Here is a 27,622-nt window from a genome sequence, read left to right on the forward strand (position 1 = left end):
GGTCCCGGGCGCCCGCCCCGCCCGGCCTCCGCCCCGCCCGCCGCCAGGGGGCGCCGCAGGCTGCCCAGCGCTCGGCTCGCCGCCCCCGAGCGCCGGCGCGGGCGAGCGGCGGAGGCCGGCCTGGCGGCGGCCATGGACCGCTTCATGTGGACCAGCGGCCTCCTGGAGATCAACGAGACCCTGGTGATCCAGCAGCGCGGCGTGCGCATCTACGACGGCGAGGAGAAGGTAGGGGCGGCCTCCGGGACGGCGCGCCGGCTGGCCGGCCTGCGGGCTCTCCCCGCCCGGGCGCCCGGTCCCCACCCCGCGGCGCTCGGGCGGCCGCACTCAGGGAGCGGCGGGGACGGCCGACGTGTGGCCGGGTGCCGGCGCCTCCGGTCCCGGATCTGGCGTGGTGACGGCGGGCCGCGGCGGGCGGGTGCCGCGTTTGCCCGGCCCCCTGACCCGGGGTGCCTCCGTGACCGGGGTGCGGCCGGAGCGCGTGGGGTCTGTCCCACCGAGCGGGCCGGAGTGCCCTGCAGGGGTTTCCGAGAAGGGTGTCCGGGTCTCACCGGGACGCCTTTCGCAAGGCTCTTCCCCGCCCCCCCGCTTTTTTTTGGAAAGGAGCCTAGAGCGTTTGTTTTGTAAAGTGATGTGGTAGGCAGGGCCTTGTCATCCAGGCCTAAACCTTAGGAGATGCGCTTGGGTATGGAGATAAGTGTTCCCAGTGTGAGCGTTCGGTGCAGACTTCGTCCAACTGTTACCGCCGGGAGAGCCGGTTCCGCCTCGGCTGGGGCTGCGCCCCGCGGGAAGATCCGTACTCCAGAGACGAGTGCTGGGGGGAAAGGAAAGGCTGCTTTATTCAGGAAGCGGGCGGCCTGGGAAGACGGTGGGCTGACGTTCCAAGGACCATCCTCCCCGTCCAGGCGAAGCCCGAAGGGCTTAAAGGGGAAGGCGGGGGGGGGGGGGGAGCGGGCGGGGTGCTCGGTGCTTGAGAAGCAGGTGCCCTGGCGGTTACTCCGAGGTGGACATGATCCTGAACAGACTTGCTGGCATCAGCCGCGGCTGTTTTCCAATGCAGTCAGGCCTTATCTTCTGGGAAAGTCGGTCCTTCACTCCTCAAGGCCAGTGGTCTGCAAGTCTCAAGGGAAGTAGGTTAGCTCTGCTGCACACCGAGGGACTTCTGTCAGCCAGCAAGGAGTGCATAAGCTTGAGGCAAGTTAGCCCTTGAGACCGGTTGGAGGGCTGTTGCAAAACTACTGACTTCTTCTGGATGAAATGTATAAGCTGGAATCAGAAAAATGTTAAAAACCTGTTTATTCACCAGCATTTTTATTTTCCAGAAGTTTCACTTGCTGTCTCTTCTTTTTTGTGGTTTTGTTAATGTAACTTCCTTCTGTACTTTTGCATTTGCTCCTTGACCCATAGCTTTTCCTGGTCGGTGCCTGCAGAAGCTTGAGACTTCCTTCCTCCTAGGTCATGGAGGGCAGGGGTTACCCAGCTATCTAGGGGACACAGTTGACATGGCATAGAACCCAGGTGTTCTGCCTCCCTGAGGGTATTTTCCGTGTACTGTGTTGCCTCCATTATCAAGTTAAGGTCTTTTCCTTAAAATAATTTGCTGGGATTTACTTGATTTCCTGCCTTAGCACTTTTATTAACTTGATCTCAAATTGGGTTTGCATCTTTTGGTTGGAGTGACAAGCTAAATGTTTTTTGCACCAAGGTTACAACCTTTGGAACTATTTTAAATGGGGAGCATAATCAAATTCCCCTCCCTCAGCCTGTTTGATTATGCCTCCCTCTCAGAACTGAATGCTGACAATCATAGATTGGTGTTCAGAGACTCCACTAAAGACAGTCCCTGCAGGAAGTCACACTTTTGCAGGGCACCACACTCTGTTGTTCTGTGTAACTCCAGTATACAAATTAGGAACATCTTGGCTGGCGCATAAAATAACTCCGATTTATTTAAGACAATAAAAAGACAAAATCATGAGTACCTGTATATGAAAAACCATTGCTAGACCAGTGTATTCTAGTGTTTCCTTTTAAGTTTTTTGCTTCTTTTAGCAGACAAGTAGAGTTATCAGAGGATTAATAAAAAAGTTTTGGGAAAAATTTAGTTAAGACCCTTTAATCTACTGAGGAATTCTTAACTGTTCTAAAAGCTGAGGGTAGTGAGGAAGGGATGTAGGTGTCCTGAAATTGAAGCAGAGTTCTAAGACAAGCCTGCTCACCGCTGCGGTCCCTGAGCTGTATCTAATGAGTCACTGGCTAGTTGTGTGGCTCAGCTGTGTGGCTGAGGGCTAGACTGATTCCTGGGGGAAAGTCCCACATCCTGGCTTCCTCCATCTGCTGGAAGGCTTCCAGACCTCACATAGTCTGAAGACTCTAGGAAGCTCCATATCAGCCTCCAGATCTGGTCAAGTTCCCTTTCACTGTCTTTCACTGGCTTCCTTGGTCTAGGGCACTCCAGTCCAAGTCTACTTAGCCTTCATAGCTTTGCATCCCAACACATTCCTGAGGCATGCGTGCACATGGCTGTCTACTAGATCGGGTGGTCGCTCCTGGAGGGCAGAAAGTGTGCCTTACTCATCCTTGTATCTTTTGGCTCATCGTGGGTGTGAAATACATGAAAAAAAAAAAAAAGACCTGAATAATTAGAGCACCTACTATGTGCCAGGAGCTTTACACACAGTCTCATTTAATCCTCTCCGTGGGCATATGAGGTGAGTATTTTATGGATGAGAAAATAACTCTTAGAAAGTGACTTGCCCGCAGAGAGTTAGCGGGAGAGACAGGAGTTAAATCTCTATTGATCAGACTCCCAAAGCCTGCACTTTGTTCGCTGGGCTGCAGTGCTTCACGAATATAGCAAGTCACCAGTGCCAGATTCTTTATGTAATGTTTAATATAGTGGATACTCCCAAAGATGAAGACACAGAGGCTCTTAGTTGATAGTTGAGGAAACTGTGACCTGTCTGAGGTCGCACACTTAATATTTGGTGGAGCCACAGTAGATTGCTTTTCCCACCGCCCAAGCACTCAAGCGTCTCTTGTGAATAAATGTGTCCCTGCTTGTTTCTACAGGCATAGTTTTCATGGGCCCATTATGACTGGATAGTATGTTGTTTCCTAAGCAGCGTAGACAGGTCATTTGTTTAAATTCACAGAAGCTTCTAAAGCCTCAGCTAATTTAAAAATATAATGAAAGCAGGTTAGTAGTGTATAAAGTGGCAAGTTGGCAGCATTTACTGGGAGACTTGGAAAACGTTTATTTTCTTTCAGCTAGGTGTTTCACTTTTAGGAATTTACCCCTGGGAAATAATCAGAGATGCATAAAAATATAATGAATGAGGATGCTCATCTCAGCATTGTTATATGTATTCTATATTATCACATATAGGGAAAATTGGAAGCAATCTGAATGTCCACCATAGCTTTTTGTTAATTAAATAGGACAAGTCTTAATCACATTAGGAATTGCTAATGATAGGCCACCCGTTGAAAAAAGCAAGTTATAAAACTATAAATATAATGCCTTCATTTTATTTTATTTAAAGATTATTCACACATGCACACACACATATATATACACATACACACACTTGTGTATACACATATACACTCTGGCTGGTATGATTATGAGTAATTTCATTTTCTTTTTTAGACTTAAATTTTTTTTCTAGATTTTCAGCAGTGTATAACTGCTGTTTTATAACAGAAAAATGTTAAATAATAAAAAAAAAAACAGGGTAAGAGCTTATCCAGCAAATGCCTAAGTTCCATCAACCTTTAAGTAGTTAAAATTATTCTAGCTCTGAGTGGCAGGAGCAAACCAGCCTAAACTTGTCTATCAGGTTTAGCTCATAATCCCTTGGAATCCCTGAAGGGAAGTATTACACAACTTCTTCTCTTAGAGCGGCTGCATTTTACGTTTGCACATTGTTAATTGACGTAGCAATGGAATATACCCTGCCTTCAGCTTTTAAATTCACATCTTTAATGCTTGAATTTCAGTAAGAGAAAGAGCATTTTCTTAATCAGAACTGTGAGGCTGTAATGTAGCATCGTGTACTCTCAAGTTGATAAAATACTTGTTTTTGGAAAAGGGAAATCTTACTCATTCACAAAAAAGAGGTTTTTAAAATCTCTTAAACTTAATTGTTTGGTTTTGCCTAAACATTTGAAGCCAGACTGAATTAAGTGCCAGGAGTATGTATGTTTTACTTCTGATTCAGTAGAAAACATGGAACTCATCAAGTCTTTTCTCTGAGGGGTTGAAGTACTTTTGTGGAATGATCTCTCAGAGTGTATTTAAACTAGATGGCTCAGTAGGTCTCTTACCATTAAAGCTTTTAACCATATTGATAATGACTACATATTAGTAATACAGTTATACCTTACTCTTAGAAAATAATTTTTAAAAATTCATATTAAAAAGGGGATTGATTATTTATTATACAAGGAGTTTTTTGACAGAAAAAGTGTTTCTGTGTATGTTTGATTTAACAAAAAATATACACATTTCAGACTACACGAAGTTAAATATGTCTGTAACAAATTTTTTATTTTTTTCATTAGACAAATTATAAAGTTGTTAAATATGGGTAAGCCAAAAGAAGAAACTTGAAATAATCAGTAATCCTACTACCCATAAACAATTAGTTTTGGCACATTCTCTGTTTGTGGCTGTGTGTGTGTGTGTGTGTGTGTAATCATGCTATGTATACTACTTTGAAACCTGCTTTTTTCTTTGTTAATATCATGAGTATTTTGTAATAAATTAAATATCGATTTGCATATATAATTTATGATTATTTTTACTTAATGATATATAACAGTGTTCTGATTGGTTATTCACTTGACAGACATTTTTAACCACATTATTTTAAATTCAGAAGGATTATTTGTAATAAACTGGACCCTATGAAAATGCTTTCCTTTGAGGTTTTTTTTTTTAATTAAACAATTTTTTTTATTAGAATATAGTTGACACACAATGTTACATTAGTTTGGGGTGTACAACATACATAGTGATTTGACAGGTTTATACATTATGCTGTGTTTATCACAAGTGTAGCCACCATCTGTCCCAATGCAATATCATTGATTATATTCCTTTTATTCCCATGACATTCATTCCATAACCAGAAGCCTGTATCTCCCACTCCCCTTCACCCATTTTGCCCACACCTCCCTTCCCCCTCTGAGTTTGTCTTGTAAGGTGGCCTTAAAATGGGACCAGCCTTATAACTTTAGAAATAACTAATTACTCCTCAAAAGGATACAAGCAAGTCCTACCTTATGACAAATTCTACTTCCTAGTAATTAGAGTTGATAGAGGCTTCCAATATATTTCTTAATTTTAATAGAAATGAAGGGATTTGATATATTATCTCTTGGATTCCAACTCTAAAATTTGCTTATTTATATACTTTTCAATGCATAATAGCAAAGGATGAGGATTAAGGATTCGGTCCTAAAGATATAGCTGGCGTATCTTTTTGTGTGTGTGTGATTGTATTATAGTTTTTAAAAACATTTTTTACATTTATATTTTGAGTAGGTGACATAATCCCATGACAAAAATCCAAAAAATCACAAAAAGTATAAAGTTAAAAGTCTCCCTTTACCTTTGTCTCTTTGTCACTCAGTTCCCCCTCAGAGGCCACCAGTGTATCATTCTGAAGAGCTGTGCATATGTATCATGGATAGGTATTTGTATAAATTGTGTTTCCTTTTTTAAAATGTAAATTTGTAATACACTATGCATACAAAGTTCTGAATCTTGGTTTTTTTTTTTCACTTAATCTATGTGGAGAATTTACCATATTTCATCAATTCTAAATGCCCATTTCCCCCCCCACACACACACACATTTTAACAACTGGAATCAGGATGCATTTCATAATCAATAGCATCTTAGATTTTTTCAAATGTAATATGTAGATAAAGAGTCTCCTCATTCTTTTTAACGACTGAGTAGCAGTTCATTGTGTGAGTGTACATTTCTCGATGGACATTTAACTTGTTTAATATATTTTGCTTTTCACAAACAGCAATGAATAACTTAATAGTATATCATAATGCACATGTACGAATTCATCTGTAGGATAAATTCCTAAAAGTGAAATCACTGGATCAAGGGATATGTGTGTTCGTATTTTTGATAGATATGAATACATTGCCCTCCATGGAGGTTGTCCCTCTAGCAATGTGTGCAAATGCTTATTTCCCCAATACTTCACTGGCACAGTGTTATCAAGCTTTTCAGGACCTCTACCCGTCTCCTGGATGAAGGGGGTGTCCTCATGTTCTCTTAATTTACCATTTTCTTGTTATCTGTGAGGTTGGGCATCTATTAATGTGTTTAAGAATCATTTGTAGTTCCTTTCATGTGAACTTTCTGTTAATAGTCTTTGCCCATTTCTCTAATCGATTACAAGCTATTTTTTTAAAATTGATTTGTAAGAGTACTTTATATTTTAAGGAAATTAACCCTTTGTCTCTGATGTGAGTTACAGTTATTTTTCCCAGTCTGCCATCTTTGTTCTTGGTGGTTTTTGCCATGAGGGATTTGTGTGCATGTGTGTGGAGTTCAGTTTATAAATCTTTGCCTCTAATGCTAATGGGCTTAGTGTTTTCCTTGAAAGACCTTCTCTACTCTTAGATTATTTTAAAAATTCGTGATTTCTTTCTATACTTTTATAATTTTTTGACTCTAATATTTGATCTAGACTTTATTTTGGTACAGTATATTAGGTATAAATCCAACATTATTACTATTATTATTATTATTCTCTACTGGGCAACCCAGTTGTCCTAGTGCCATTGATTGAATCTCTAGCCACATTTATTTTTGTATGTGTTTGTGTCTATTTTCTTATTATTTAAAAATTATTTTAAAAAATTATATGAGTGCTATACACAAATTCAATCTTATGGTAAAAAAATTCAATCAGTAGTGAAGTGGATAGTTTTAAAAGGGTGCCTATGCTTTCCTTCTTCCCATTTCCTCACACTTTTTCTGAGATAATCATTGTTAACAGATCAGTGAGTATTCCATTTATATCTTTTCCTACTACTCATGTGTGTATGTGTATATGTATACACATGCATATATCTCACAATGTAGTTTAGGGGATATGGAGATTATCTCTTTCTTCTATTTGATTACATTATATGTGATATGCTGTAAGTTGCTTTCTATCCCCACTAACTCTGTCATAGAATTCTGTGATAGTCCATGCAGCTCTACCTCATTCTTTTTAACCTCTGTATGGATTCCACGGTATGAATGTATCATACTTGACTTAACTACTACCCTGTTGTTACACATCTAGGTTGTTTGCGATTTTTTCCTAATTTTATTTATATATATATATACATACACACACATATATATAGCTTATGAAGTGTGTAGTATTGCTTCTCTTTAATTTGTGGTAAGCCTAATTCTCTAATGTTTATATGGTTAATTTACTACTGTGTAATTTGTGAGGAGGAAAATTTGGACCACATTGAGTGATACATCATTAATATTTTGTGACGATCTTGTCTTTGTAGATAAAATTTGATGCTGGGACCCTCCTTCTTAGTACACATCGACTAATTTGGAGAGATCAGAAAAATCATGTAAGATAAAGGGTTTCTTAAAAATCTGTTCTGGGTTTTAATTTTTTATTTTATTTTTTTAAATTTTATTTTATTATGTTATGTTAGTCACCATACAATACATCATTAGTTTTTGATGTAGTGATCCACGCTTCATTGTTTTCGTATAACACCCAGTGCTCCATGCAGTACATGCCCTCCTTAATACCCATCACCAGGCTAACCCATCCCCCCACCCCCCGCCCCTCTAACACCCTCAGTATGTTTCTCAGAGTCCATAGTCTCTCATGGGTCATCTCTCCCTCCGATTTCCCCCCCTTCATTTTTCCCTTCCTTCTCCTAACGTCCTCCATGCTATTCCTTATGTTCCACAAATAAGTGAAACCATATGATAATTGACTTTCTCTGCTTGACTTATTTCACTTAGCATAATCTCTTCCAGTCCCATCCATGTTGATGTAAAAGTTGAGTATTCATCCTTTCTGATGGCTGAGTAATATTCCATTGTATATATGGACCACATCTTCTTTATCCATTCATCTGTTGAAGGGCATCTCGGCTCTTTCCACAGTTTGGCTATTGCGGACATTGCTGCTATGAACATTGGGGTGCATATGGCCCTTCTTTTCACTACATCTGTGTCTTTAGGGTAAATACCCAGAAGTGCAATTGCTGGGTCATAGGGTAGCTCTATTTTTAATTTTTGAGGCACCTCCACACTGTTTTCCAATGGCACTACAGATAAAGGGCTGGTATCCAAGATCTATAAAGAACTTCTCAAACTCAACACCCAAAAAACAAATAAGTCAAAAAATGGGCAGAAGACATGAACAGACACTTCTCCAAAGAAGATATACAAATGGCTAACAGACACATGAAAAAATATTCTAGGTTTTAAATTACTGAAATCTGTTTTTCTTTCTTTCTTTCTGTTCTTTCTTTTTGTTCTTTGTTTCTTTCTTTTTCTTTCTTTCTTTCTTTCTTTCCTTCCTCCCTCCCTCCCTCCCTTCCTCCTTTCCTTTCCTTTCCTTTCCTTTCCATCAAAACTAAAGAATGCAATAAATTTCCATTTTCACAATGTTAAAAGAGTGTATCCCATATGATCTCTCTGAATGGAGTGCAGATAGAGGAGTTAGGGGTTGTCCCTCATTCAGCTCCAGAGAAGTCTGTAGTTGCTGAATAGAGAGAGAATCATGGTCACTTCTGTTTTTAAACACCAGTCAGAACCTACCGCATACCTGAATGTTCTGTATGTAATGGGAATATTTCTCCCAATCGTTGTCAGGGGTCCTCAGAACAACCTGTTCCTGAGACTCTGGGAAGATAGGTCTGCCAGGAAGTACATGCTTTTACCTAGGTATTGAGAAGAATGGCTTCTAAGTCACTCAGCAAGAGAAGAAACCTCCCTGTTTTTTTATTTCTAGGAAGAGAGAACAAGTTATGTGTATAAAGCTATTTTAATTCCAAAGAGCTTTAACTTGAAATGTATGTGTGTATAAATTTCAGTGTTGCCAGTAAAATAACCACTCTATGTTATTTTCATAATTGCTGCCCCCTCTACCATGAAATTTTAATTTTACAGGCAAACTATATACTGTACTGAGGCCCTTTAAAAGGCCACTATTGTAAAATCTGACTCTTTTTGGCCCACAAGAATCAGTCTTTGCTCCCTTATTGGTGATATTTCCCTTATTGGTAATGCATACTTTACAGCTGTTAATGGTGTCTAATTCTTTTAAAAGAAGTATATATTTAGGAAAAAGTCTTTTTTGGAAGGATAGGTGTCCTTAAAACATATGTTTGTAAATTAATCTTAGCATCATTTTTTGATTATCATAGAAAGAGGCTAATTTAGAAACCCTTAGACCTATTAAATGCCAGTCATTTATAATAACTTAAAGTTAAATGTGCTAATAAAGGGAACCTACGTCAGTATTTTCTGTTAAAAATGGTGAGTGAAGTGTAGAAAACTAAAAAGAAAAAAAAGATCACTTGTATAAGCACACTCCTTAAAGTTGTTTTGATTTACCTGTTCTGGTTTTTTTTCCATATAAGGATGTCTTACATATAAAAAGTTTTCATATAAATACTGCTTTTAAAAAGATGTACCTACTGTAAAAACAAAAGTAGTTACAGCGGCTTTTAAACCTCTTACATTCTTCCATGTGGCAAAATGCCACCACAGTACTGTTTTCATCCCATTTTTCCTTGAGTTTATTTAAGGAATAAAATCATTTTACAATTTTTTTAATTGTTTTTATTATTAAGTAAAGGTGCATGACACTCTTAAATACTATAAAACAAGGATTTCTGACAAGGAATCCGATGAATCATGTTTTGTATTGATTTCCTTCTAGGAGTGCTGCATGGCCTTTCCTCTTTCCCAGATTGTGTTCATTGAAGAACAGGCAGCTGGAATTGGGAAAAGGTGAGGTCTCTCTAGTGCAGTCTTTTTTGACAAAAATGTTCCAGTCAAGCTGTTACTATCAACTTAGTAGATTTATTGTTGTGCCATGACTGCATATGTGGGAATAAATCTAATGATTGTGTTTTGGGGCTTTATAAAGAATAGTCGTTGGTCAGGAGCCCCCTAAGAAGATGTTTCCTACATTAATCTCATGGATAAATGGAAGTCATTCCTAAAGCACAAATCAAGTCCTAAGGTTTGCTATAATATTCTTGGGTCAAAATAAGTAAGTGTCGGCCAGCTTGTCATTGCATGCGTTTTCACAAACATTCGCTTTGACATGTCTGTGTATCTAGTACTTAAAATCAGGAGTGACTCACCTGAGAAAAATGACTGATTTTACTATTTCTAGTTGATCATTAAGTTTCTTCACTTTGACCTTTTCGGATATCAGTGTTAAATATTTCATATTTATTCATATATTTAATATATTTCATAATATTTATTGTCCAAATTGGGACACTTATAAAAGTAATAGGGGGTGCTATTTATTTTATTTCATTATTTTTTTAAAGATTTACTTATTTATTTGAGAGAGAGAGCGTGCATGCGCAGTGAGCACGTTGGGGGAGGGGCAGAGGGAGAGAATCTTTCAAGCCGACTCCCCACTGAGCACGGAGCCCAATGAGGAGCTTAGATGTGGAGCTTGATCCCACGACCCATGAGATCATGACCTGAGCTGAAACCAAGAGCCTTATGCTTAACTGGTTGAGCCACCCAGGCACCCTGGGGGTGCTATTTATAATTGGACCAAGGAAGCATAAAATGGGATGGTTTTAGGCAAACCAGGACTTGTGATCACCCTGGTTTAAAGCCACATGTTAAAATGTTTCTTTTTAATCAGGTACAGAAAATTCTGGCTTTTACTTTAAGTGCATGTACTTGAGGGCAACTTATGAACAAGCATTGCTGATAAGAGTTTTTTTTTCCTTGTGGGCCCATTTTGAGCTTTAGTATAGCTACTTCAGTAGAGGTGAAACAAATATTGAACTTCACTGGAAATGCAATGCATGCCTTAATTATAAAGTTGTAGCTAGGATACAAGATTGTTTATTTGACATAAAAGAAACTGACGTTTTAAAAAGATTAATAAAAGCACAGATTTTAGAGTAGGCTACTTCTCTAATTTCTATTTTTCCCCTTGTCACTTTTTTCCATCTTACTAAGTTTTTTTTTAATGAAGGTACACTTACATATAACATTGTATGAGTTCCATCCAGGTGCACAACATAATGATTCGATATTTGTGTATATTGCTTTTCTTAAGTTCTACAAAGTAAAACTTGAAGGTGTTGCAGATCATTTGAATTTTCCTCTGCTGTGTTCCAAGGAAATTTAAACTGTATAACAAAAATTGTTTGAAATATTTACCTTCCCATTAGTGTCTTATTTTTAAACATCTCCAGTGAGTAAGAATTTAATAATATGTCAGGTTAACGTTTCTCAAATATTGTCTTTAGTTCTCAGCTCCCTCGCCCCAAGCAATTACCGTATTTCATTGATTCAAAATTGTATATATAGTTTCACCTTTTAACATGTCTCATCCCAAGATGCGTCTTCGATTGGGTGGTTTTTAAACTTGAAATATGTAATTGAATGACCTGCGAAATGAATATATTTAAAAACTGGCCTAGATTTCTTTTGCTGACTTTGACATTTTTAAACTTCATTTTGTCTTGTAATCTTTAATTCTTCGTTGAGTTTCCTTTGACAAAATCTGATAACGGGGCTCAGATTTTTCAGTTTTAAAGATTGTGTAATGCTTTGCTCAGTCACCTGAACCTAATTGCCGTATTTTGTTGCTCTACCTGACAGCTCAATTTCAGACAGTCCTGTTACTGTGATTGCATAGTTTATTTGCTCACCTGACTTAAAGAAGTTCACCACAAAGGAATAGGTTCGGAAGAGTCCTTACAAGTCTGGCCCCAGTTTACTAACCAAAGCGTTTACTACACTGAGGAGGCCCCACACATGGTGTTTCAATTTAGTAGCGATATTTAGGCAATCAGATGGACCTAAACAAGATAGAATAATAAATAGGCGAATCTGTAATGTGGTCATAAAGAAAAAGCCCTAAGCTGCGTATCCAAAGTATTTTGACTGCGTTTTTTGGTTTTGCTCATTTATGGAAGGAAATTGTTTATTGAGCAGATTGGGGGGAAAGGCTTATAAAGCTGAACCAATACAATGGTATTTTTAGTAGCACAGAAGATAATGGTAGTCATAAAGATTATGGTAGTTTGTGCTCCTAGCACAGCGGCATTTTGAGATTTGTTTTTGCTGTTGGATTATCTTCTAGAGCATGCTGTTGGTTGAGTGGCATTTTCCAAAAATGATACCGTAGAATGTTAGTTTTGGATGGAGATGTAATAAAATGTCAGCTGGCCGGTTTTACACAGATAAGTTTTCACATTTTGTTTTCAAATGAGTAGGATAGGATGCTTTGGCAGAAATTATAGGCCCCCTGGTAACCTCTGGGGATGACTCTGTACATGGAAAACCCTAATCATAAACCAAAATAGTGAGCTATCCCAAATTTTGCAAACTTATTTTGAACCTACTTTTTTGAAACCACATTTTTAATTAATCTATAGAGCTAGTAACTTGAACTTCTTGGTTCAGAGCTTATAAGCTGTAAGTAGAGGTATTTTTGAAAGGTTCATTAATACTGAATTAATACAAAGTTTAAAAGGATTCCTTTCAGGATGTCCTTTGTTTCTACATGAATTTTAAAAGTGAACTAAAATATATTAAAAATTATGAAAATAGAATAAGTCATTCTTAAAAGGTAATTAAATTCATTACATTTATTCTTTAGTGCCAAAATAGTGGTTCATCTTCACCCAGCTCCACCCAACAAAGAACCCGGTCCATTCCAGAGTAGTAAGAACTCCTACATCAAACTCTCCTTCAAAGAACATGGCCAGATTGAGGTAGGTTTTTATATGCGTAAAATTGGACTAGAAACATGTGCTTGTGTGTGTTTTTTGTTGTTGTTAATATGATGTAAATCGATATTGTTCAACATACCAGGTTTCACCATATTTTTACAATAAAATTTTTATATCTTAAGCCTTATCAGTAGAAAATACGAGGTTTAGGTTTTGGTGGGAACGGGAAGCAGGAGGGTGTGGTCCCAAGGAAAAAGCAGAAGCTGTAAATATGCTAAGTCATGCCAGTAGGCTAGTAGTAAAGTTTTCAGTGGTTTGGTTAAAGAGGCAGAGTATAATGCAGTGAAATGTTAAACCGTCTCAGTATCTGATAGCTCACCAGACTTAAGTCAGGAAGTCTTTCTTGACTCCACACAAATCTCATCACTCAAGTACTTACTCCATAGTATGATAGTTTACATGTTCCGAGTAGTAAGTCACTGTGTAAGTATTCTTCAGACATTTACAAGTGTGTGTTTATCTCCTCATTGATACCCTAAATTATTTATGTGTTTTTTCTATGGCACTTCACTCAGCACTCCTCACATGGTAGGCACTAAGAAAAGATAAGCGACTAACTGAAATCATTCTCACTGTAGTTAAACAATATAGTTGATTTTTTGTGAGTGTAGGGATGTTTTGGCCCTAATTTCTGGCTTCACATTTTAACTAGACAAATTATTCTCTGCTTCCTTCATGGATAATGGTTGTATATTTTTCTTGGCACTATATCTGTTTCGCTATAGATTGAAAACAATCCACATATGCGAGATTGTTTAAAGTAGGTCTATTTATTCATTGTCACTCATCTCTTTGTTGAGAATAGCTCACTTTATATAGAAGGTCAGTTTCTTTCTTTTTTTTTTCTTTTCCTTTGTGCTTTATGAAGCTGATCCAAGAAAAGAACTTCCTTTCGTTTCTTTTGATGTTCCTGAGAGTTCTAGGCTTGTTGCAAATGACTGAACAGGCCTTTCAACTAAAGAAATGTTAATGATTTGTATGAGGATACTATAACTTGACTGACTCATTTAAAGTGTATGTCTATGTACAACAGTTTTACAGGCGTTTATCCGAGGAAATGACACAGAGAAGATGGGAGAATATGCCAGTTTCCCAGTCATTACAAACAAATAGAGGACCCCAGGTATTGTTGAAACTGTTTCTGAATCCAGTATGTTTTGCTAGAACTTGCTAGAACAAAATAATGATATTCTGATTAAACATTTATTTTCACAGAACCTAATTTAGTGCTCTGCAGACAGTAGACACTTAGCAAAAATAAATGACTACTTAACAGAGTGATTCTTGGGGTGATAGAAGTTAGATTCCATTCACTACATTCTGTTCTTCATAATCAGTGTGGCATCTGAGAGAACAGACAATGCCTCTGGGTGATGTTTTTCAGGCCAGTCTAAATTAACCACCAACCGTGCACAGATACTCAAATGTGTGAAAAATGTAGTTTGTATAATAAGAGTCAAATACCAAAATTTTAACTATAATTTCTTGCATATTTGAGACCCTATTAAATATCTGATACGTATATAGCTTGCCAAAGAATAAACATGAATTTAATTTATATCTAAAATACAGAGTAAAATATGCCACTTATTGTATGTTTAGTTTTTTTAATAATGATTTGAAGATCGTTATGTATGACAAGAAACTGACACATGTTTTGAAAGGAAACTAGATGTAATCATGTGCTGGTTTTCTTTGGTTCTTTGTGGGTCCCTTCCCGCCATTGAAAACATGTTGTGGTGGGTTGCAAAATAGTGTGTCCTTCCTATTTTGTATGTTTTATTTTCTACTTTTGTTTTTCAGCCAGGAAGAATAAGGGCTGTAGGAATTGTAGGCATTGAAAGGAAATTGGAAGAAAAAAGGAAAGAAACGGACAAAAACATTTCTGAGGTAACTCATACATAAAGTTCCGGTCAGCTGTCTTTCTTGGCCATTTGTGTTGATTCTTTTGGATGTAGCTGTGACTAATTCCATTCTATGTATTGGAATATATTTAGTTTGCCTGAAGCCATAGTCTCTTATTCCAGGTCTTCTTCAGGTTGGCATAATTTAGCCAAAACATGTTTTAAAAACCTTTTCCAAAAAGAAATAAAAATGAAACTCAAATTTGTTTTCTGTGATGTTAGAAAACATTGTGGGTTGCTGTGTGTAAATTTTAAAGCCTAGATGGAATTAATTGGAGAATACTCCTAATGAATTCCGGGTCCTCTGTATAATTATTTGGAGGTTTGGTTAACTTAGTTGAGGGAAAAATGCTATTCTGAGGCTGTTAACCTGGCCAGACGCCACACAGTTTTATGCCACTGATGCTCAGGGACCAGACACGGACACAGTAAGAAAGGCGCAGACCAGCCCATCCCTTCCACCAGGAGAACAACCCTGAGCATGTGCTTCGCAGTGTGTCTGCAACTTCATCATATCTGAGGAAATGCAAGTGAAAGGGAAAGAAGTCTAGTTAAGAAAAGCAGTTAGGCATGTTAGATTCTGCAGTCAGCTACTACATGGGAACATGTCATTGGTCTTCCTGTGTTTATATAAAAATGACCTTGGATTTTTTATGAAATGACCCTATGAAGTAATTCTTCAGTTTTTAATAACTAGTTTATAAGTAAAATTCCATTGACTGGTGCTCTTCATAGAATTTCAAAGACGTATATCAATCAAATAAAGTCTAAGCTGCAAATAGTTATGGGATACCTGTATTAATCCAGATTCTCTGGAGAAACAATCAGTAGGAGATCTATAGATACCAATATACAAATGTAGTTATCAATATATCCCTCTCTCTATATATACACACACAATGCCATTTAATATAAGGAATTGACTCATGTGATTGTGGGGACTGAAAAGTCCCACAATCTGCCACGTGCAAGCTGGTGACCCAGGAAAGTTGGTGATAGAAATCCTAAACTAAGTCCGAAAGCCTGAGAACCAGGAGCACTGATGGTTTAGGTCCAGTCCAAAGGCAGGGTAAGACTGCTGTCTTGGCTTAACCAGTCAGGCAGGGAAAGTGTGAGTTCTCCCTTCCTCCAGCCTTTTGTTCTGGCTCTTGAGGATTGGATGATGCCCACCCACAGTGAGGAGGGCACTTCTGCTTCTGGCTACCAATTCAAATGCTAAACTCATGTGGAAATACCCTCACAGACCCATCAATCATGTTTGATCAAGAACCTGGGCACCTCATGATCTAGTCAAGTCCACATATAAAATTAATCACCGTATTACCAAGTATGGGCCCACTAGATTGAAAATACAGATCATTGAGAAACCAAGGTCATTTGACCTATTAAGTGCCCATGGTCTAGGTTTTGCTGATCTCATATTTATGGTAAAGTTTTATATGTTCCTCAGCTCTAAGTATTTCCTGCCAAATGGCAGTTGGATCCAGAGGCCTGATCAGACTCGTGTTTGATCTCTTTGCTGAGACTAGCGGTGATGCTGTATTTTTTCCTAAGGAGGCACATCCTGTCTTTGTTGATGATGGCAGCAGCTGTTCATGTTCATTGCATAGATCTGCTGGTTCACTGGTGGTTACAAATGGTGATACTCTAGGATTTATTTTTTATTAGTTGGAATACCTTTTGAAGAGATGCTTCCCTTCATCTACTATTTGATTACTCAGTATGAACTATGATATAGTTCATACAGGGAAGGCAGAATAAGTGCCTTTTTCTTATCATCAGGATAATTAATTGGTTCCTTATCATCCTTCAGTGGCAACTCATTCGAGGTTTTTTACATATTAGTATGAATTCACAAATCTTAACATATCTGATGGGTTTCAATCAGTTGCAATTATTATCCTGTTTAAAGTTCACATTGTCCCATCTTTGGCTAGTTGGAGCCTCTTCAAGTTGGCTCCTGAGTGCTTTTGATGTGACCTGGTGGACTTTGATAGCTTCCTTGCTATTTACTATGACAAAAGTTCCAGGACCAGCTTGTACATTTCCTGCCCCAGATCTGGAATCAGCCATTACCTGAGAAGTCCCTGTTTTTCCTAGATGCCCAAAGGCTTTTTCCCCTCCTTTTTTTATAAAGCACAGTAATTTTACTAGAATGTGTTGATGTGTTAGTCATTCTGGGTTGTTCTTCTCAGGTACACAATATACTCTTAGTAGTTGGTTCTAGAAATTGCATCTTTTAATTCCAGGGAATTTTTTCAGTTTTATAAGTTTTAATAATTGCTTTATTTTTTTTCCTCTAAGACCATTAGCTGTGTGTTGAAGCTCTACTGCCTAGCTTTACTCTTTGTGACTTTCCTTTTTTTTTTTTAGATTTTATTTATTTATTTGTCAGAGAGAGAGAGCACGCACAAGTAGGGGGAGCAGCAGGCAGAGGGAGAGGGAGAAGCAGGCTTCCTGCCAAGCAGGGAGCCCAATGTGGGGCTCGATCCCAGGACCCTGGGATCATGACCTGAGCCGAAGGCAGCTGCTTAACTGACTGAGCCACCCAGGCATCCCCCCTTTGCGACTTTGAAACCCTTTTTATCTCTTTCATTTCTTATTAGGAAATTGTTCTCTTTCTAGCCTGTTGTTTCTCTTAAGGTATTATCTGTTGTGTTTATTCACTCTTGTGTTCTAATATAGTCTTTATTTCTGAAATGATTTTTTCAAAAATTCTTTCCTGAATCATGTCACTTCATTTCTGATTTATTTTGTCCATTCATGGCTTGTGTCATTTTATTAACATCTTTTAGCTCATGTTGAAAGAAAAGGTTAAATTTTGATCTGATCTATGAGCATGTCTTTCCAGCTTGCTTTTGTTATCTGTAATGTTATTTTACTCCTTATTTTCTTTTTTCTCATAATACCTTTGTGTGGCATTTGACCTTGATACTTTGCTGTTGCTATTTTTCATGTGGAATTAGTTTTCCTGAACTTTGAAAGAAAGACCTAGTGTAGGGTAGCTTGTCTTACTCCACAGAGCTCACTCTTCTGCTGTGTTCATGCAGCGTTAAAAAAGGTGGTGGCTTGCTTTCTGATTTCCTGGCCCTATATTCCCTTCCCCTGTTTTTATCTGGACCTTTTTTTTGCCCTTCCTCTATTCTTATTCTTCTCTTGCTCAGTTTTTGAGTCCTCTGTTAGCGGTTTCTCCCTGGTGTGGGATCCCCTGCTGGAAGCGGAACCTGGAGGGCCAGCCCTTCCTGAGGACCCCTCATACCCACCCATTATTGAAGTGGGCAGAACCTTCCCAGTTTTAGTTCCTGTCCTCATATTGGCTAGACTCTCTTTCCAGGGACTACCTATGGGCTCCTTTGGGGTCTCTTGTTGTCGAATCCATCACTTGCCCTGTTGCTTCCCTTTTCTTTCTCCTGCCTGGATGCTGAGAGCATGCAGATCTTGTGGCTCTTGGTAGTTTGTCCTTACCTGCTTGTATCTTGAGGTTTTTTAGAGCTATCTTGTCACTTAGTTTTATAGTATATGCTGCCTATGGATTTTTGGTTTTGAGATCTAGTTGCCCTCTTTCTTTGTTGGGATTTGGAGAGATTCAGAAACTTTGCTGCCATCGCCACCATCTTCCCAGAATCTTTAAATTCACAAAGTTCCAGCATTTTGGCATTACAGGGGTTCTTACTCTCCAGAGAAGTAATCATCTAGTGACTGGATTTGGAAGCAGGGTTATGAGAACTCAGGTCTCCTGGTGTGCAGACAAGTGTGGTCCTCCTACATCGTGGCCACTCTCTGCCATTTGGAAGGTACTATCACTGTCCTCTTTCAGTGACATTTGTTGTCATCTTTTTGTGTGACACTTTTGGAGATGGCATGGAGCAGTGAACTAATTTTGAATTATTAGTATTTTTCTGAGTGGTGCCATACTAATTTGGTGTTCAAAATCATGTTTTTCTTAATTTATGAAATGCTATTCTGTTTCAATCTAATTTTCATGGAGTTGCATAGCTCAGAGGTTTTAACACGGTCATCGTGCTCTCTCACACAGGTCAGTGATTTATTCAGCAGGTGGTCCTTGCTCTCTACTCCGTGCAAGCCCTGCATCAGGCAGATGTTTTAGATACGACAGTGCACCAGACAGGCAGGCAAACAGGCGTTCCCTACAGTGGGAGAAATGCCGTGTTAGAGAAAACAGTGGCTGCAGCAGGAACACATTACATGGCCTCTACCTTCTTTGGGGGCCAGGGAGGCCTTGTTAGCACTCGTAATAGAAGTCAGGGCCTGGAAGTTTAGCAGGCGCTGGCAGACGACTAGTAGGGGTAAGAGGACCCGGGTGGAGGGAACAGAGTATGTACAGGTAGAGAATCAAGAAAACTGAAACGGGGCGCCTGGGTGGTTCAGCTTAGTGTCCAACTCTTGATTTTGGCTCAGGTCATGATCTCAGGGTCTGGGATTGAGCCCTGCATCAGGCTCAGACTGAGCATGGAGTCTGCTTAGGATTCTCTCTCTCCCTCTACCCCCGCTCCCCCGCGTGTACACACACAGTCTCTCTTAAAAAAAAAAAAAAAACACAAACAGAAAATTCAGGAATATATTAATAGTTATGGAAGCTAATAACCAAAATAATGACTGAAAGCAAGAAATAATGCTATAAATCAACTCACAAGAATACTTTTAAAGCAGTTGCCTTTTTTTTTTTTTTTGAAAAAATTAGAGTGGAAATTTGACTGTGGATATGGTAGAGGGATAGATGGTCTGTAAAGTGGCAGGTAAAATAATAGAATGGGCAAATGCATCTCTTTTGCATTTGTACATATGTTGCTTTAATTTTATTATAGGTAGTTTCTCTGTTTTTTAGATAATTGGCTAATTCCAAATTTTAGAATAATAATATAGATAGAAGTGAGGAAGCTTTTGTGTTTTATGATTACTTAAAATATAGGTATTTCTTCTAACACACTAAAATATTTGTATTTATTTTTTACGGACTGTAAGCAATAGGGCTAATTTATGTATTCTGTATTCAATGTGGACTCACTATTACTCTTAGCATATTTTTTTATATGAAAATGTAACAGTAAATAAAGTGATTTACCATAAAATTTTAAAAAGTGTTGTCTTACTAGTTTTCTTTACACAGGTAAGAGAAATCTATCAATATTTTGTATATCAGAAGTAAGAATCTAAGTGTGTAAAGTGTTTGTGTGTTTTATTTTTGAAAACTAGGTTGGTGTGTGATTTGCCTTCCATTTAAATGTTAGAAATGACTTAGTTTCAGAGCTGGTGCCCAGAGTTTCCCACAAAAGGTTTCCTGCATCTGCTGACTGTTGCTGATAAGAATCCAGTGTTTAAGCCTTTTGTTTATCTGAGGAAATTCCTGTTAGGTGTGTGCACATTCCCCTTTGTTTTCAGTATTAGCCTTAGTAAGTCTGGCCATAAGAATCTTACACAACACTCTATTCTTTCAGCAAAATCCTTTTGCAGATGGGGGATACTTTTCTGCATGTAAGTAAGATGGTAATGAGCTAATCAGAATCTGTTGACCACTACTCTGTATGGACCAAAAGATTTTTCATTTAATGATAAGCTGCTTAATTGGTTTAAAAAATAACATCTGTGCACATCATTTGGAAGATGTTCTTCACTGGAAGTATTGTTTTGGCAGTATGAAATTTATTGTGAATATGTCTGATTAAGTTTAAAGAAGACTTTGAAGTGGATATTCATTGTAGTAAATCAAACTATTGATGAGTTTTATTTAAGTATGTTTTGGTAGTATTTGAATGTTTTTCCTTTCTGATATCCACTGTATCCAAAGCTACAAGTATAATCTGTTCAGTATTTAAAGGCTGAGGTTTTCAGTTTCAGTTAAATCACACCTGCTATTAAAGCCAAAATTGTTGTGCTCAAGGAAGTATTCTGGCAGCTGTGCATTGCCATTTTCCACCAGGAAAGCTTTACACAGCCTTTGATTCTTGACCTCCCGTCAGGAAATGGTTTTGGGAAAAACCAGTGACAAATTTTCTTGCTTGTGTGAAAGAACAGTAAATAATATTTTCTGAACAATTTATTACTTATGTCACCTTTTGTTTGTTTAATCAAACATACATCAATGGTAACTGTTTTCTCTTTGAAAATGTGAAAAGTCGTTTTTCACAGTTTGTTTTGGAAAATTTATGGTTTCTTAGCTAAACTGAGTTCTTAGAATAAGATAGGGTTATTATTTATGTAAGTATTTACATAAATTGATATTTGTAAGAAATTTTCAAGAATTTTTGTGTAAGGGAAGAAAATAGAGAAACTAAGCTTCTTTGCTTTAAAACATTTTAATTCTTTAGATAGATTCCAACAAAAACTCGTTTCTCATTTCAGGCCTTTGAAGACCTCAGCAAGCTAATGATCAAGGTATGTGTAATTTACACCTATTGAATTCCTCCCAGTTATGATATGAGTTTTGTTAGCAGACACTTTGGGGACATGATTTTTTTCAGTCTTTTACTGTTCTCTTGACAGGCTAAGGAAATGGTGGAGTTATCAAAATCAATTGCTAATAAGATTAAAGACAAGCAAGGTGACATCACAGAAGATGAGGTAAATAGGTTGCCTTTTTAAGGCATTAGAAACGAGATTAGACAAATAATGCAGTGATGTTTTGGTGGGTTAGCAGTTTCTTTCTTAATGTAGTGATTTCTGTTAGGGCTTGTGGACATATGAAAGTATTAAAGAAAAAGTCAACCAGTAGGATTAGAAGATACTTGAATACCTTCTCTTGGAGTGTGGAAAAGAGAGACAGTGAAATGTGTAAGGAGTGGTTGTTTTATACATATCCATATGTTTGATATTTGTTTCATTAAATTTGTCTGCAGTCTGGTCACAGCCATGTTCCTTTCTAAGTTTTTGGCTTTATCATTTGGTTGGCCTTAAATACAGCACAGTTGTTACCTAAACCTCTTCTCACACCGAACTCGTGAGGTCAGTGGAGTATGAAATACCAAGACAGAAGGAAGAAGAAGAATTAATTAGCTTTATGCAGGGAACTACTAGAAATCCACTTTCTTAGAGATTACGCTATAGAAACAAGGTAGAAGAAATGGGTAGATATAGAAATAATTGAGTAGAATTGAATTTATGATAGAAAGATTTCAAATGTTGGGGTGGAGAGACTAATGCTGCTTATTTGTCCTTTTGTGCATTTTCTTCTCTGATTATAGACCATCAGGTTTAAGTCCTATTTGCTGAGCATGGGCATCGCTAACCCAGTTACCAGGGAAACCTGTGGCTCTGGCACACAGTACCACGTGCAGCTGGCCAGACAGCTGGCTGGAATACTGCAGACGCCACTAGAGGTAAAAGCAAAACCTAAGTGGTCTCTCGGTCGTGTTAAGTAATCGCCAAGTCTTCAGAAATCTTAACACGAGTCTAACTCCTTTCACAGTGTGGCTACTATTCAACCAACATGTTATTTTTTTCTCTCAGGAATATTAAATCATTTTGGTGTACTTATTAGTGGATTTGTTGTCAAAATCTAGATTGTTTTCAGTTTCCATTTCAGATATCTGTAACTCCTTAAATCTATTTGATAGGAAGTTTTTCTTATCTCTTGTTTTCAAAAGGAAATATATGATCTCTAGATGTTGATACATATTTCTATATATCGAATCTTAATATAAGTGTACTGTTAATCATTTCATAATACAGATTTATCTTCTGACATTACTCAGGCAATCAAAACTTCATTTATTAAAAAAACTTATATTAAGAAGTATTTCCGTCATGACAAAATAGAATAGTACAATGAATCCCTCCGTGACTATCATCCAGGTTCGTGTGTAAGCAGCCTTCACTCAAAATTACTTTAAGGCAATCCCAGACATCACATCACTTTGTAAATTTTTCAGTATGTAATTACAATGATAAAGATGCCTTTAAATGTAATTATAATGCCATTTCACACAGGAAAAGTTAAAAATAGTTTTTTAGTATCATCAAATATCTCGTTAGTAGTCACATTTTCTCTTACAGTTAGTTTGTTCAAATCAGGATACCTTGCAATTGGTTGATTTGTCTCAAAGTTTTTTGTTTTTTTTTTTTTTAATTCCATAGGTTTCCCCTTCTCCTATCTCTTTTTTCTCTCCCATACAACTTATTTATTGAAGAAACTAGTGGTTTATTATAGAGTGTCTCAGAGTCTGGATTTTATTGATTTGTGTTTTAACATACTTCCCTGCCCCATGTATTCCTTGTAGACTGGAAGTTATATCTAGGAGTTCTTTTTTCTTTTTTTCTGATGCATGTTTCATAGAGGGTGCTGTGCATTTCCATCAGGAGGTACATAATGTCTGTTTGTCTTTTTGGTGATGTAGCAGCAGCTACCAACAGTCAATATCTAGATCTGTCATTCATTTGGGGTTACAATGGTGATATTCCTATTTAATTCCATAATTTATTCATTTATTAGTTGTAATAACTTAAAACGTTTAAATACACTTTTTGAAACATGGTGTAGAGGCCCTCATCTCATTTAAGTAAATGTTAAAACAGTAATAGTGATGTTTAAGTCCAAATACTGAATTTGAAATGCTTCATGTATCTGACTAGGTTTTCCTCTATATAAATTTAGATTTTAAAGACTTCTTAGGAAGTTTTATGATTCCTGATTTCACTCTGATTATGATTTCTGTTAAGAAATGCCAACTGGTGCTAATTATAACATAATACTTTTTAAATTCCATATTTTAACAGGAACGAGGGGGAATAATGTCACTCACGGAGGTGTACTGTTTAGTAAACCGAGCTCGAGGAATGGAAGTAAGAATAGAACATTTAGATATTCTTTTAACTAAATATAGACTTTCTTAATACAACACACGTTCTCCAAAGTGAGTACAATTTGAGGAAGGGTTGAGAATATCAAAACTATTTGAGCAGCAGTGTGGTGTAGTAAAAGAATACTGCCTTGGGATCTAGGAGGTAGGCTCTGTCCCTGGTTTTGCCAGTGATGTGCTGAGTGATGTTGAGTAGCTTACTTAACCTCACTGAGACTCGGTTTTCCTACCTTTAAAACAAGGATTTGGATTGACCAATACCTTCTGGCTTTAATATTCTGTGTCTGTACTGTGATTAATAAGCCTGTGTATGATCCTTTTCTTTGTGATTGTCAACTGTTTTGGATTCACTGGGTTGGATACAGATGGTCTGTAGAGAAACAGGGGGCAAGCTGCCCTCTTCCTCTGGCTCTGAGTCAGCAGTGGCTGTTTTTCGACCCTTGTTGTCCCTTCACACCCACATGTCCTCGGCCCCCCCAAATTCTGTCCGTGCACTCTTTGAGCCCTTTAGTCGACAGTTTTGTGGCGTCAGTAGTCACCTCTGTGCGAACAGTTGATATACCTGTCTTTCCAGCGCTCCCCGAAGAGCCAGGAGTTGAGCCTCTGCTCTGTTTTTATTTGAACTGTCATCGTGACTGCCGTCAGTGAGTCCTTACTGTTGCGCTCTGCACACATTACCCCATTTCTCCTTGCAGTACCTCAGCGAGGTAGCTACTTTCCCTCTCCCCACCTAGGGCATGATGTGAGGATGAGGAAGCTGAGGCTCACAAAGATTCAGTTATCTGACCAAGGCTGTGCCTGGAAACAGTGGTTTGACAGGCGTTTGCGCCCGGGCTGGGCTGGCTCTGGAGCCATTCTGTGTGACTCAGAGTCGTACTCGTCAACCACCACACGGGCTGATTCTTTAAGGTTGCGTGGTCTGGAAGGGTGGCCACTAGCTAGCTACATGTGACAAGTGTGACCTTGCAATACAGTTAATCCAAACTGAGGTATGCTAGAAGTGTAAATTACACACCAGATTTAGAAGACTTCATACAGGGGCGCCTGGGTGGCTCAGTAGGTTAAGCGTCTGCCTTTGGCTCAGGTCATGATCCTGGAATCCCGGAATCGAGTCCCGCATCGGGCTCCCTGCTCAGTGGGGAGTCTGCTTCTTCCCTCTGGCCCTCCCCCCTCTCATGCTCTCTCTCTCTCAAACAAATGGATAAAATCTTTAAAAAAAAAAAAAAAGACTTCGTACAGAATATGAAAATTAAATATCTCATTAATAATTTTTATATTGATTATATGTTGATGTTTTAGATCTATTGGGTTAAATAAAATACATGTATTAAAATTAATTTCACCTGTTCCTTTTTATTTTATTAATATGACTACTGGAAATTTAAAATTACATATATGGCTTGCATTGTCTTCTGTTGGATAGCACTGCTTTGTTTCTTTGTTATTTCTTTTTGCCTTATAGTGATGAAGCCACCTAAAATCCCTGACAAATGATAATTTTTACATTTTTATTTAAAAAAATTTTTTTAAATAGACTCCATGCCCAACATGGAGCTTGAACTCATGACCCTGAGATCAAGTCACAGATAAATGATAATTGTTAAATTTCCTCTTCTGTTCTAGGGATCATTATAATTATATAGCATCACTCTGTTAATTTGCAGTGTAAACTGGATTTTTTTTCCTATTAGTTGCTCTCACCAGAAGATTTAGTGAATGCGTGCAAGATGCTGGAAGCGCTAAAATTACCTATCAGGTAAAAGAACCTCTGCGGGAAGCTTGCCAACTAGAGCCACTGTTCCATACAGAGTAGACAGGGAGGGCCTGCCGGCCTACTGTCTGTGTGGTGAGCCAACCTATTGCCCCTCTTGGAACTAAACAAACAGAATTCACTTGTCATCCTGGCTTCCCTCTTTATCAGGGCTGGTAGTGCAAGTCTTGTTGATTTGGGGGCAGTGACAGAAGAATGTCGGCTCTTCCTAGGAGGTCAGAATAAGCAGTCCCTCTGCTAGACATCTTGTTAGTTTCTGGAGAGTTAAAAAGTACAGATGTTCAGCTGTGAATTATATTTTCCTCTCCTCAGGTTAAAAAATGTGCCAGACATATTTTCTTTAGCATGTGGATTATAGTTCATACTTTGATTAAATATTTATTCACCAGCTTTTTAGTTATGCTGTAGTTGCTTATGGTTGTTATGTGTTAAATATTGCCCTGATATCCGGACATAAAAGAAAGCACAGGATCTTTGCACCTCCTTAGTGGTTGAAGATCCTAGATATTCACAGCTTTGTTCTCCCATCTGTCATTTTTAGGCTCCGAGTTTTTGACAGTGGCGTCATGGTAATTGAGCTTCAGAGCCACAAGGAAGAGGAAATGGTGGCCTCAGCCTTGGAGACAGTATGTGAACCCCGTTTCCTCCTCATCAGTCTGCCCACCGAGACCTGAATGCTTAGCAACTTGAGAAACAGGATTTCCTTTTGAATTTAACTTTACTAAAAAGTAATGTTTGTAGACCCAATTAAAAACACCTATTATTAACAACGAATAAATACTAATCAAAATTACACTTTTCAAACTTTTGAAACTTACGCAGGAGAATTGGAATTTGGGAGGTGCTATCTTTTTGTTTGAAGCTCAGTCTTGCGGACAGGTTTTTAACTTTGCTAATTGGAATGTTACCTGTGATGGAACTTTTTCTTTGAGTAACACCTACATAAGCAGTATTATGAAACATCACAAGTTGTTTTACCAAATAATTGCTTCAAAAAATATGAAAAGCAACTGTAGTTTAGATGGATTTTACTGGCCAAACTACTGCTATTACTCATTAGGAGACTTGAAATATTACTGCCTTCATAGCCTCTGTGGTGAACCTGTTTAATTTGAATAACTCATATTTATTACACTTATTTTAAACTAGATGAAAACCTCAAGACTATCGATATTTCTACCATATATTTTAAGCTAAACCTAATATAAGGTTCCTTTACTGGAGCATGAAGTATGTACTCAGTTAGAATTTGTTATATGTTCCTTTTCAGAATCTCAAAGAGTTCTTCTTAGGGTTCAGTATAGTGCCTTTGTTACATTCTAGAGGGCTTCACGATATTTTAGGCTCTACTACATTTTTCTCAATCCTTCAGCATTTGTAGAATTAAACATTAGTGAAGAAGATTTAGTTCTATAGTAAATATTCTTTGGATTTTACTGAGAAATTCAGTAACTTACTTCCTGAGTACCCTGGTAGACGCCCTCCCTAGGTTAGTACCTAGGTGGCCTAAATTATCACATTTTTTCCCTGCTGTGTTTCTGTTAGGTTTCAGAAAAGGGATCCCTGACATCAGAAGAGTTTGCTAAGCTGGTAGGAATGTCTGTCCTCCTGGCTAAGGAAAGGTAAGTGAGGTCCTTGCTCTTCATTACAACTGTATTTGTGCTTCCGAATGGACAAATGATTGTGGTGTTTTCCCTTGATTCCTAGGTTGCTTCTGGCAGAGAAGATGGGTCATCTTTGCCGTGATGATTCAGTAGAAGGCTTGCGGTTTTACCCAAATTTATTTATGACACAGAGCTAAGGGTTTTGTATTTCAAATACTTCTTGTTCGTGTACTTGTATCATGTAGACGTTGTAGGACATTGAGCTCAGAGTAAACCCTGATAAACTGAGAATTTCTGGAACTTTATACTATAATATAAAACCCTTTTAATTGCTCCCTAAATATATGGTCCAGGAAGTTTACTTGGGATAAATATAGGAAAATACAGAAAACTGAATGCCACTATGAATTTGAAATCATGCTACCCTCAGAGTTTAACTTGAAATATGGTGGATTTTACTTGATCCTCAAACCTGATGTTTTTTTTTTAAAGACGGGAGTTTAGTTAATGGGG

General features: G+C 38.1%; 2 protein-coding genes across 7 annotated transcripts in view; one reads left to right on the top strand and one right to left on the bottom strand.

Annotated features, from left to right (window-relative positions):
- CKAP2 (cytoskeleton associated protein 2) overlaps nucleotides 1–27,622 on the bottom strand; it is a 94,614-nt gene that overhangs the window by 28,772 nt on the left and 38,220 nt on the right. The window lies entirely within an intron of this gene.
- Nucleotides 62–27,400, top strand: VPS36 (vacuolar protein sorting 36 homolog). Of its 3 annotated transcripts, XM_036101353.2 has the most exons (14): nucleotides 62–228; nucleotides 7,552–7,620; nucleotides 9,957–10,027; nucleotides 12,885–12,999; nucleotides 14,051–14,140; nucleotides 14,821–14,907; nucleotides 21,282–21,314; nucleotides 21,423–21,500; nucleotides 22,121–22,255; nucleotides 23,652–23,717; nucleotides 25,426–25,490; nucleotides 26,047–26,131; nucleotides 27,051–27,127; nucleotides 27,213–27,400. In XM_036101353.2, the coding sequence occupies exons 1-14, from the start codon at nucleotides 133–135 to the stop codon at nucleotides 27,304–27,306; spliced, it is 1,161 nt and encodes a 386-aa protein (XP_035957246.1). In that variant the 5' UTR covers nucleotides 62–132; the 3' UTR covers nucleotides 27,307–27,400. The 3 variants fall into 3 exon arrangements, with proteins under 3 accessions (XP_035957246.1, XP_035957247.1, XP_035957248.1); XM_036101354.2 differs by lacking the exon at nucleotides 23,652–23,717; XM_036101355.2 differs by lacking the exon at nucleotides 21,423–21,500.

Source organism: Halichoerus grypus, chromosome 4, assembly GCF_964656455.1.
Source record: "Halichoerus grypus chromosome 4, mHalGry1.hap1.1, whole genome shotgun sequence".
NCBI classification, from domain to species: domain Eukaryota; kingdom Metazoa; phylum Chordata; class Mammalia; order Carnivora; family Phocidae; genus Halichoerus; species Halichoerus grypus.

What these genes read in the sequence shown, in the direction of transcription:
- VPS36 (XM_036101353.2), top strand. Translation starts at nt 133, where the DNA reads ATGGACCGCTTCATGTGGACCAGCGGCCTCCTGGAGATCAACGAGACC. An exon ending in TCAGCAAGCTAATGATCAAG is followed by an intron (nt 21,315 to 21,422) that starts GTATGTGTAATT and finishes TTCTCTTGACAG; the next exon opens with GCTAAGGAAATGGTGGAGTT. An exon ending in GCGCTAAAATTACCTATCAG is followed by an intron (nt 25,491 to 26,046) that starts GTAAAAGAACCT and finishes TGTCATTTTTAG; the next exon opens with GCTCCGAGTTTTTGACAGTG.